General features: G+C 33.9%; 1 protein-coding gene across 15 annotated transcripts in view; it reads left to right on the forward strand.

The window, feature by feature from the left end:
• Positions 1–12887, forward strand: part of LCORL (ligand dependent nuclear receptor corepressor like) — a 120307-nt gene that overhangs the window by 38647 nt on the left and 68773 nt on the right. For 8 of the 15 annotated variants that reach the window (XM_037045167.1, XM_037045186.1, XM_037045176.1 and 5 more), the window contains 2 exons: positions 3369–3448; positions 4351–4480. In XM_037045167.1, coding sequence (XP_036901062.1) covers positions 3369–3448; positions 4351–4480 — 210 coding nt within the window. Of the gene's footprint in view, positions 1–3368; positions 3449–4350; positions 4481–11546; positions 11633–12887 lie in introns of those variants that run through there. The other 7 variants (XM_037045217.1, XM_037045201.1, XM_037045209.1 and 4 more) reach the window with 3 other exon arrangements.

Below are 12887 nucleotides of genomic sequence, written 5' to 3' on the forward strand. Positions count from 1 at the left end.
TTGGGCTTATTTGGTGTTTTGCATATGTTTTTACTTAATGTTTACTACAAACTTAAGCTGCGATTATTATTTTCATTTTACAGACAGGGAAATTGAAGCTCAGAGAAAGTAATTTACCCAGGGCAACATCTGGAATGTGGAAAGCCCAAGGCTCTCTAATTTCAAAGTCTTATACCCTTTCAAGATAGATTAGGTAAAATGATTAGAGAGAACTTTGACTATAAGAGTACATATCCACAGTGGAAAAGTTAATCTTTGTCTGTCATTCATTTTCTATCAGTTTACATTATGGCATTACCTTTTATTAATAAGGCTGTTTCTATAAAGTACATAATTTGCCCTGGCTGGTGTAGCTCAGTGGATTGAGCACGGACCTGTGAACCAAACAACCCCAGTCAGGGCCCATGCCTGGATTGCAGGCCAGTTCCCAGCAGGGAACGCACGAGAGGCAACCATACATTGATGTTTGTCTCCCTCTCTCCTTCCCTTCTCCTCTAAAGATAAATAAATAAAATCTTTAAAAATTTTTAATAAAACAAATAAAGTACATAGTTTGATCCTTTTGAGCTTGTACCATTATGTATTAAAATTTCCAAATGAGAGAACTTTTTGGGGGAGGATACCTGATTTATATTCAAATTGTGTGAGAGATGAAATGACTATGTCTTGTAGTAGTGTTTATTTAATTTTAATGACATGAAAAGAACCTGGGTAAAGGGAGAGATGTGGCCTGCAATTGAATTTTCAGAGTCTGTTTTCCCACATATATGATGTATCCCACCGTCATTTATTTGGTCTCAAAAATCAAAAGTTGCTGTAGAAAGAGGAATTATTAAATATTTGTAGGTGAAGTCATAGACTATTTTTAACCCACTAAAATTTAATGGCATTTATATAGTCATTGAGTATTCATTGCCATTTATTTAACTATGTAAGCATTTATTTTAATTAACATTTCCTTGAAGAAATTCTGAAATATATAATTTTGCATGCCCAATTTTATCTTACAATTGGTAATTATTTTAATTAATCCAAAATTGTCCTTTGAATCAACATATATTTATCTCTGAAACTTCATGAAAAGGTATAATGATTTTTCAAAAATATCCCTTCACTAGACCTACCATTTGTTCTTTGAAAAAACTCAATTCTAGATTGCTTTCATATTCCCCACTCTTGAGGTGATAATAAAACAGTTTATGTTTTTAATTTTTGATTGTTTTTTTTGTTACTACTTATCCCTCTATACCCCTCCCCCCATAGTTTAGATTTCACTGATCTATAAAAATTATCTTATACTTGGCATATGAGCCAAGTTGTTGCTACAGTAATGCTGTATAACAAACAGCTCCAAAATCTGTTCCGTGCTTATGGGTGACCAGATTCATGGACTGCAGCGTCATGGATGCAGGATCGCATCTCCTCATGACTCCAGGTCAGACTGAAGGAGCAGTGATTATAGGAAGCAAGTTCTCATATTGGATGGTGGAAGCTCAAGAGAACTGGGGGACTTGCCATGCCTTTTAAAGCCTCAGCATAGACAAGTATCCTGTCACTTTTCCACATTCACTCCATTGGTCAGAGAGCCTCCCTAGTAAGGGACACTGCATAATCCTGCATTCAAGAATATGAGTGTGTGATTCGGTTCTAATGACAGAGATAGAGGCTGAAAAAACTTATACATAGGTACAGTTCTAGGTTTTTAATTGCATAGATTGTATAAGCTTTTTGATTTATCAGGTTGTCTACAAAAGTGTGTTTAACATTTTAAGCACATATTAAATAAAAATTATCTTCTGAAAACTAATCTTATTAAATATATGCGTGATAATATAGGAGTTAAAAATAGACCGGTGTTTTTAGTGTATAAAGTATTTTCACATTTTTTATTTTATTAGATCCACAAGTAAGTGATGGGTTCCTTATTTTGTAGGTGTAGAAATTAAAACAAAAACTTTGTGGCTTGATGAGGATCAGTAAGTTCCAATCTCAGATTTTCAGAGACTTCAGACACATTTATCTTTCCATTACCTTATTTGGCATCCTATGTTCTTATTCCCTGCCTAAACGTTTTCCAAGTTTAGGTAAATATGAGGAATATTTATGGTCTACTGCCAAAATCAAAGGAAGGTATCACTACACTCTATATTCCAACAATGATATTATCTTCTCTTCTGGCCTGTATTTTTGATCAATGATCAAAATGATACCCTTAGGGTATCCTAAGGGCTGATTCGAACTAGAATTTATTCATTATCACTTCAAAAAAATAAGCATATTTTCTTTGTAATTTAGCAGAAACATATGTTCAGCTTCATTATGCATTTCAAAAGTACAAGAGAAAATTATATGGTACACCACTGCTTTTCAAGTTAATCCCAGTTTAGCTACCGCAGATGATAATGGTTTTAATGGTTTGAGGCTCTACATGTAAATTTATTTGGGGAAAGCAATTGAGTGGAGTTCTGTTGCAGGGAGTAAATTTGAAAAATCACTGTCTAGCCCTGGCTGGGTGGCTCAGCTGGTTGGAGCCAAAAGGTTGCAGGTTCTATTCCCAGTCAGGGCACATACCTAAACTGTAGGTTCAGCCCCTGGTCAGAGCCCATACAGCAGGCAACCAATTAATGTTTCTTTCTCACATATATTTCTCTCTCCCCCTTCCTCTCTCTCTAACATCAATAAATATATCCTCAGGTGAGGATTTTAAAAAAGAAAAGAAAAATTACTGTCTATACCAAGTATAGTTGGGATGGCAATATTATATCTTCAGAAAATTTCTTTATTAGAACACACTTGTTCTTCACAAATACTTTAATGTAGTAATAATAGCTGGATTAGAAGGAACATTGTTCTGAAAAACTCCATAGTGTGTGTTGAACAATATACCTGCTTTTTGCTCTAACTCTTGAAATAAAGCCTTTAAAGAATATAATAAAAAATTTCAAATCGGTGGGCCTGTCTGATACTTTACTCTATTTCTCTGTCTCGTGTTGTCTTTCATGATATGCAAATTTTCTTTCTTTTCACTCATCTCTCTCTGTTCTATTTCATAGTGAAAATAAAAAATTAATAGACAATGATAAATTGAACCTTTCAGAAGCCTAGATGAACCCTGTTGTTAGAAAGTTAATTTATAACCAGTTTATTGTTCTTGCTACTTTGACCCATAATAGTGCAAAAATATTCTCGTTACAACCTTCTCTGTTTATTTCTTTCTAGATGTCACCAGTTTAATTTTAAATTTAGGCTTTCCCCCTTGCTGTTTGTAGTTAGTTTTTTTTAATATGAGCCATTGCTCTGAAGAGTGCTAATTTTATTTGTCTTAATCAAGTTAGTGTATTTAATGAATATTTTTCCCTCTTTTAAAGACTGTGAACCAGAAGAACTGACTGACTGGTCTATGGATGAAAAATGTTCATTTTGTAACCTACAGAGAGAAGCAGTCAGTGTAAGTTTTAGTACTGTGAAATTATTTCTAAACTATTTGCACAATTATAACAGAATTTTTAACAGTTTTTTTTGAAATTTTGTGACTTAACAGTAGAATTTACATACTTGATTTTAGTAAAGAGAAGATCAATAAAGTCTTATGTTAGAAGTATAGCTTTTAGCTTATCTCATAGGTGAAAATCCCCAAACACTTGTGTTTTTTGCATATTTCACATCTTTCTTATAGTTCCCTGACTCATGAAATTCAGTTCAGATCTGTTTTGTGCTTATATAGATAGACAAAGTTGATCTTGGAGGCATGGTTTGGTCTGAGACCACCCTGTAGTCCTATTTCTTAGGAATCCGTAGTTGGAGGATAATATGTTAATACTTTTTAGCTTTTTTGCTTTTTCTAGAAGTCTTTTGGATATTGTAATTGTCTCCTGTGTAAGTGATTAAATATTATTTCTACTGTAAACAGAGCATAAACTAGACAAGCAGCATCTTTTTGTATGGTAGGATCCTGATTCTTTATGTACTGTTGTAAGAGGGCTGAGAATACATGAGAACTCAAAAACCTGTACCTGTTTTGGTCAAATTAGTAGGTAAACATACCTGCTTTGTTGTTAAAACTCTCATTACTCGCATAAAATACATAGTGAATTCAGCAATATAGTTTATCTGCTCTTCCCCCTATCTTGACTGTAGTTTTGCTAAGGAATAAGGCTTATTTGGCCCTCTTGTCAGAGCTAAATTTCTTTTTTACTGACTCAGGTTTCAAGTTTAATATTCTCTATATAATTTGATATATTATAAAGGTAGAAAAAATGAGCATTTAGAGAATTAATTTTCTTGCCATTTTTAATGAAATCCCATGTTTAAATAAAAGTGGTTTTTTATGTTGTTTTCTTATCATTTTAGGATTGTATACCATCTCTTGATTCTTCACAGTCAACACCAACGGAGGAACTGTCATCTCAGGGCCAGTCCAACACTGAAAAGATTGAATGCCAAGCAGAAAATTACCTAAATGCACTCTTTCGAAAGAAAGGTAATATTGGCACACTTGGTCATTTGAAATTTGCACTAGGTATCGAAACTCTTGGAATTTTCCTCATACACAAGTTTTTTTATATGTCAGTCTCTACTCCATTTTTTATTAACTCTTTGTTTATCCTTAGTTATTTTTCGTATTTTCTGGAATGTTAGGATTCTCCATCACTGTGGAGCTGGTTTTCTATTAGACATGCCGTTTTTGCCATTCTCCTCTCAGATTTCTCCCTAACTTTATCATACAGTTTCCTTATCTACTATAGACAGATGAGAACATTTTTTTTTATGCTTCTGGTCTTATTTTGTTGCTCTTCTCAAGACTTCAAAAGTTCTTTCGTGTTTAATAAGTAATGGATGTATTATATTGTAAAGCTGTCTTTAGAATAAGTTACCCTGTATCATTTATCATCCAGGTTGTGGAGTATATTTGTTGGCTTGCTATTTCAGTGCACTTTTTGGGGGGTTTTGGTAGCTTGAATATGCTTACTTGAGATTAAAGTGTCCCTATTCTTTTCTGAATCCTTTCTGCCTAAACTATTTAAACCGAATGAGGCTTGTTTCATTTGTTACCTTGCTTGATACACATTATTAGGCAGAAGTAGTTTGTAAATCTTTGGTACCCTGGGAAAATACAGAAATATAGAACCCTCTTTGTCGTTGTTTTTATTTTTGGCCACTTCTGCAGTAGTGGCCTTTAAAGAGTGGCCTTCTGCAGTAGTGTCTTTTTACCACAGAGACCTTTCAAGTAAGTCGTGGTCGGGGGAGGGAGGTGTGGAAAGGGGGTCATCTTACCTCCTGACTTCCAGAGATTGCGGAACAACATACCATGTTCTCACTTGCACGTTGACCCTGTTTTACTCCTGTTTGGAATTAGGTAACGTCAGATATTTTCGGTTAAAATGTTGACTTTATGATTCTAATCAATAATATTAAAAACAGCCCTCTCATTTAAGAAAAGAGGCTTTTGTTTAGTCTTAAGTGTTCTTTTATGTGTTGAAATACGCCAATTTCCTGATTAGAAGAATCACTAGTATATTAGTTAAAGGCCAAATGTTAAGAATTGTATTTTTTTAAATGCAGGAGACTAAAAATCTTTTCTTGTGTTACTGACATACTTAGTCTTGAGAAATTGGCATTGTGTTTAAAAAACATTCTTTTCTCAAAATTTTCTTTCTAAAACTGTTGAAAATTAAAAATAAATTCTTTCTTTAAGAATTGTGTAACATTAGTTTAGAAATTTTTATTCTGCCAATATATATACACTTATAAGCAGAATTATATTATCAGACTTACATCCCTAAGAGAACTGGAAGAAATGTACACATTTACACACATGTATACAGTAGGTTTCACTAACCTTAGAACTGATTACTCAGTCCCCTTTTCCTTTGAGTAATTTGTAATGTAATGGCAGCAGGAATAATCAGTAATAGTAACCTTTAATGTGAAATACTATGAAGTTAACTTGTCCTTCATTACCCTATTAAGAGTAATCAGTGCCCTGACTCAGTTGTGGCTCAGTTGGTTGGGCATCATCCTGCAAAATGAAAGGTCGCTGGTTCAATTCCCAGTCAGGGCACATGCCTGGGTTGCCATTTCAATCCCCAGCTGAAGCATGTACAAGAGGCAACCAATTGATGTTTCTCTGTCACATCAGTGTTTCTCTCCATCTCTTTCTTCCTCCCTCTAAAAATAAATGAACAAAATCTTTTTTAAAAAGAGTAATCAGTAAATACTTGGTGCTACTTCAGCTGATTCAGACATCTGGGTCTACAAGAGGTCTCCTATCAATGGTTGGGTGAGTTTATGCGTATTTAGTGACCTCTGCATTTGGGGATTTCTTGAAGATTTTTGAAGGATTGCATAGTTTTTGAGTAAAAGATCCTTATTAGTATTTTTGCTTTACCTTTCAGGTCTTACATTTGTTTATTTCTTTATTTGTAGTCCATCATAACTTTCCAGATTTAATTAAACATAAGGATTTTTTCTATTTGTTTACTTGGGGTTTTTGTTTTCAATTTAATTTTCTATGAATAAAATTATTTTGGAGATTTCCATTATAGTTTGACTAGGATTAGGTTATAAATAATAATATCTTATAAATAGTATCAACCTTTTAAGTTGTTTAGTTCTATTTACTTTGAAATGAAAGGCAAAAATGTTTTTTAAAGAAAGGAAATATACCCTGGCTGGTGTAGCTCAGTGGATTGAGCACGGGCCTGTGAACCACATGATCACGGTTCAATTCCCAGTCAGGGCACATGCCTGGGTTGCAGGCCAGTTCCCAGCAGTGGACTCACGAGAGGCAACCATACATTGATATTTCTCTCCCTCTCTCCTTCCCTTCCCCTCTAAAGATAAATAAATAAAATCTTTAAAAAAAAAAAAGGAAATATTTTTGAGTTTTTGGAGTAGCAAATGAAATGCTGATAAAGCAACTTATGGATGAAGTTTTTATTTGATTCCAGAAAATTTCCCAAACTTGGGCATTTTAGGAATTCTGGATATTAGTAACATTAGTGTTACTGACACTTTAAATAAATGTTACTGGTTTGAGGAACATAATGCAAGTTGATCATCCTGCCAAAGTGTGAAGAAATCTGTTACTGTCCTTATTGTAGCTTGTTTATTATCTTTCCTAACTATGGTTTCGGTGATGATGGTAATGATAATCATAAGCTATTATTATTATTGAGAACTCAGGATAATGATGATGATTGATATCATCAGTTATGATTGAGCACTAAACCCTTTTTGTGCCTTACGTCATTTAATATCCCAAAACAATGTTCAGAGGTAGGTACTGTTGTTATCTTTTTAACAAGTAGATAATAAAGTGCAGAGAAGTTAAATGTCTTTTAGTTCTGTTTTAAGAACATCTGAGTCCTCAAGAAGGAATTTTAAAAGCTGAAATATATTTTGTGGGAAGAGCAGCTACTTTTAAGCATTAGGTAGAGAAACTTTATTCTCTGCTATTTAGCAGCCTACTACTAGAATTATTTTAGTGGAATTAGGCAGACTAGAGAAGACCTATGAAAAATGTTCTATATTTCCCATAGGTTTCCATTTTCCCTTTATCTGAAAGTTTAAGTGACTAGTTCCCTTATAGCAGCACTTTTCAACCTTTGTTATCTTATGGCACACATAAACTGATGCCAAAAATTCTGAAGCAAACCAAAAAATATATTTTTGCCAATCTGACCCAAAAAATAGGTATAATTTTGATGCATTCACACTCAATGGCTATTGGGTGTTGGCTGTTGTCATTTTTGTATTCGATAATCTGAGAGAAAAGAGGTGAGTGCCCCTGACTACGTAGTCAGGTATAGAATGTTTTAAACATTCTCGCGGCACACTGGTGCGTCTTGCGGCATACCAGCTGAAAGTCGCTGCCTTACAGTGTTTGGTGATAGATTGGAGGAAACACTTAAACTAAGTGCACTTTGGATGATCCCTTGTACATAAGGCAAGCAAGCTAGTCAGGACCTTTCAGGTTGAATAAGTAGAAGTAGGGGAAAGGAGAAATTTTAGTACAGAGGTGAATGTTATTAACTACTTTTGTATACTCTTTACTTTAGAAACTCTAAATTGAATTTTCTTCTAAGGGTTAACCCTAAAATTGGCTAGAATGAAAGCACCTTGATAGCAGGGATTTTGTTTTGGTAACTGCACAATCCTCAATGTGTAGAGCATCCTAGATTTCAGGAACTGTTTTCTTGAATGAATGAATATTAAGATAAAATGTCCAGATATCTTCCAGTTTCTCTTTGGTGGTATTATTTGTTCTATTTGAAGAAAAAAATTATTTAGCATGTAAATATAGTTTACCTTTCCCGACTGCACTTCAGTTTATTACTGTGTAGAGCTTAATATTAGTTAACTCATTTGTTTTGAAATATGATAAACACAGGCATATAGATATAAAATGCCTTTTCCAAAGCTATTCCCATGAGATGTGAACTAAATTATTTTGACTTTTACTTCACATTCTTTGATCAACTGAGGCAGTGTAAGTTACAGGTTTGCTATTTTAGGCAGATGTTTCATCTTTTGTTTTTTAATTAAAGAAGGCTACTTGATTTGACTAAATTGGACAGACAGAATGCATGAAGTATGGAATGAATCATACTGCTAAATAGATAATAAAATGAAACCTTCCTTAATCAAAATATAATGTTTTTTTCTGCTTTATCCCTTCCCCCCACACACACATTTAGCATTCATGTAACTACAATTCTGGCCTTTTAGTTTCAAAAACTTTCTTGATGTATCTGCTGTATTTAGTTGAAAGCTGCTATTAAGCAACCCTTCCTCCTTAAATTAATTGGTAGCCAGGTTTTGTATAAAGTTTTCCATGCCTTTTCTGAATATGGACCCTTTTCCTATTAAACTCTTTTTTAAGCTTCATACTATAGCATGTAATAAATACTAATACTGCCATTAACCAGCTGAGTTATGACTGATAAAGCATTTGACTTCTTAGAAATAAGGATATTAATATTAATTTTTTGGATCATTTTTCTCTAAATGCAGGCATTCTTGAGTAACTATGTAAATTTGACCTGACTCATTTAGGCCCTAAGTGGTTCTTATACAAGTGTGCCTTTGTGATATCATTGTGGTCATACATTGAATTTCTCTTATACAGGTTGCCTTTTTGGTATGTTAGTGTCGTAAAGTGATTCAGTGAGCCACATTCAGAGGTGTTCATGAAAAGATTTTCTTTTTTTGCCATGTACTTGGAAGGTATGAGTGAAATTCTAAGAACACATATAAAATTAGAACTGGATTTAAGATTTTGGCATTTCTGGAAAAATCACCTTTCTACCTACAACACTAGATGTAACAAGAATTGAAGGTTGATTATCAGGTCATTCATCATCACCTAGATTCTTACTTCCTTTTGTCTTTTTATATTTTAATTTGACCCAATCATCTTACCCTTTTACAAGCACACAAATTCTGTGTGTCTTCTGGAACTTGGGGTCTTTGGTCAGCAAGATCCCCTCTATCCTCAGACTTACAGTGTTTCCTTTACTCTATCACGCTAAGTATGTACTCATGAAAGGTGCTTTTGTAGCCCTCTCCTTTTCTTTCCCTGAGTATGACTCCCTGAAGCAACACTAGCATGTTGGGCTTTGTAAACCATATTTCTGGTCCATGATTAGAGGAGTTCATTCATTCAACAAAGATCTGCTATACTCCAACAACTGTTCCAGGAACAAAAGACAAGAAACAGTCCTATCCTTGTGGGCTTTTATGTTCTAGTGAAGGGAAACAGACAAATTATATTTGTGGTTGAATGCATGTGCACACATAAACCTCTCACACGTGCTGAATATACATATGAATACAGGGTTCAACAAACACAGGTTTACAGTTGTGAGTTTATTCTTGTATTATTTATTTTATTATTTATTGTATTATTTTCCATATGAACAACTGTAAACCTATATATGACCTGTGAAAACAAATGAGGAGAGGACCATAGGGAATGCCAGGATACAGGTAGTGATCGGAATTTTATAAAAAGTAGTCAGATGACAGTTAAGCAAAGATATTTTTTTAAAAATTAGGGTAGCAAACTACAGAAAGCCTAGGGGGAATAAATTTCAAGAGTTAAAATAATAGTAGTTTTGAAAAGTTATAGATCAGGCATATGATAGGTGATTGCCACTTTGATTCCACAGTTTTATTGATTATGTTCATTTTAAGGCCAATTTAAAATTATAAAATTTTAAAGCAGATAGAGGATTGTTTCTTTTATTTTTATATGCAGAGAAATAATAGTTAACTAACTTCACCAAGGAGCATGTACTATAACGTAAATAAATAAGGAAATTATGTAAGATAATTAATGATTGCCAGTAGCATGTAGTAAAGTAATTCAAAAAAAGCATTTTAAAATGTTTAATTAATGGCTTATAGAGTTGCCTGCCTGAAATTTGATGGGAAGAAGAGATAGGGATTTTAATTTCTGTTACTCTTTGGTGGCTAGTAATGTTAAACCAGAGTTAGGTGGTGAAATAGTGAATTAAATACCTGAAGTTCATCCATGTCACTAGCTCTGAACCATCAGCTGAAGTCATAGAAAAGGCAATGGGATTAAAAAAACAGGGGGGTGGGATGGGATGGGAGTAATAGACAGAAAACTGTACTTGGAAAATAATTAAATAAAAAAATTGGAGAAAAAGAAAAAAAAAACAAAGCTGCAAAATGGATGAACTTAAAAAGTTCCCTGAAAACTTGCAGTTTTTCAGCTCATGGTCACTCCAGACTTTGCTTGCAGCTTCATTTTTTAATGTGAGGAGTCTCCTCATACCATGATCAAACTCATTTGTAACAACAAATTTTATATGTGTGTTCTAAAATTTCTTCTGAAGATTTGGTATCAAGTATTTGTGAATCATAAACTCTTCACTCTGTGATCTTAGCAGTTCTTTAACATTTTCATTGCCTACTTCATTAAAGCTAGCTTCCTTTCAGCAAGTTGTAATACTTATTGCTTTACAGTCAACGTTTCTTTTTTTTTAAATTCTCACCCTAGGATATAGTTAGTGATTTATTAGAGAGGGAGAAACACTGATTGTTTGCTTCCCATACGTGCCCCAACCAGGGATCGAACCTGCAACCTAGGTATGTGCCCTGACCAGACATTAAACAAATAACCTTTTGGTGTAGGGGATGATGCTACAACCAACACAGCCCCTTGGCCAGGGTTACAGTCAACATTTCCTTCAACTCTTAGAAGTTAACAAAAGTATTGTAGATTCTTTCATACTCTGATCGTTGTTTGTTGTGATACTTTTTCCCAAGCCTGAATGACTTAGAGTATCTTTTTATAAAAATGGATTTGTAAATCCTACATCTAGAAGTGTGAAATGTATAAGTACCCATAGTACATACTTCACACCGAGTGTGAAAAATAATGTATATCATGTGGGTATATCTGTCTGATCTTCTACTTGGTCAGAATACACCCCATAGGGACCATGAGATAGGAAATAAATGAATTTACTTTCATTTTAATAGCTTAGTTTTTACATTCCTCCTGTGTTTTAAAGCAGCTCTGCAGTGCTTCTCATGTTTAAAAGAAAGAAGGTGAAGGGATTACACAAAGAACATATATGCATGACCCATGGACATGAACAATGGTGTGGGAATTAACCGCATGAATGGGTGAGCTGAGGGGAGGGGGGAAGGGGGGCAAAATTGGAATAACCGTAATAGCATAAACAATAAAATATTTAAAATTAAAATTTTTTTGTACGATGTGAAAAAATAAAGATGTGTTTTATAATAAATAGTAATGTGTGAGGTTATAGACCTTAACTAATATATATACTACATATATAATATAAAATGTACAAAGTGATTTTTACCTTTACCAGTTTTAAACAGTACTGTTTTAAAGTATTGATTTTAACAAAGAATATCTTAATTTTTATATTTACATTTTCTTACATCCATTTATTTGTTTTTTGAATCGAGTTTTGAGCAAAGACATAAAACAAAAACTAGAAGACAGTCTTCAACATGTGATTGATATTTGCCACTCAGTTTATGAAAAATTAAATTACCCATTTTAAGTATAAAGTGATGAAATATGGAATCTTTAAAAATGCATGTTCATGCACACTACATATTCATATGTGTGTGGTGGAATAACATATCTCAGCTCTCTAACAAGTTTTAGGATCACAGAGCAATATGGGCCAAGAGTTTTGCCAGGAGGCCAAGCAGTTACAAAAGAGCCTACTTTAAAGATGGCACAAAAGCAGTTTCTAGATTAATATTCACCTTCTCAGTTGCAATATCTTCAGGTGTGTTAAAATTTTGCTGTCTTGAGATAATGTTTCTAGAATGGTTTGGTTTTGTTTTTTATGAAAACTGATGTTTACACATTCATTTAGTTCCCCTAACACAAATAATGGTTTGGTTTTTATTTATTTTATTTTTTTTATTTTTTCTCTCTCTTATTGTTGGTCAAGTACAATTGTCTTTGTTTACCCCCCACTACTCCCACTCACCCCACCATTCCCAACTCCCACCCTTGATCCTACTCCCCTTTGGCTTTGTCCATGTGTCCTTTACACATGTCCCTTGATGACCCTTCCCCCTTCTCCTCCACCTTCCCCATTATGCCCTCTCACCTCCCATCTGCTTACTGTCAGTTTGTTCTTTATTTCAGTGTCTCTGTTATATTTTGCTTGCTTGCTTGTTTTGTTGATTAGGTTCCAGTTAAGGGTGAGATCATATAGTATTTGTCCCTCACCACCTGGCTTATTTCACTTAGCATAATGCTCTCAGATTCCATTTATGCTCTCACAAAGGGCAGGAGCTCCTTCTTTTTTTCTGCTGTGTAGTATTCCATTGTGTAAATGTACCATAGTTTTTTGATCCAC

The sequence above is a fragment of the Sturnira hondurensis genome, unplaced genomic scaffold (genome assembly GCF_014824575.4).
Source record: "Sturnira hondurensis isolate 20B ecotype Veracruz unplaced genomic scaffold, ASM1482457v3 Scaffold0000780, whole genome shotgun sequence".
In the NCBI taxonomy this organism is placed as follows: domain Eukaryota; kingdom Metazoa; phylum Chordata; class Mammalia; order Chiroptera; family Phyllostomidae; genus Sturnira; species Sturnira hondurensis.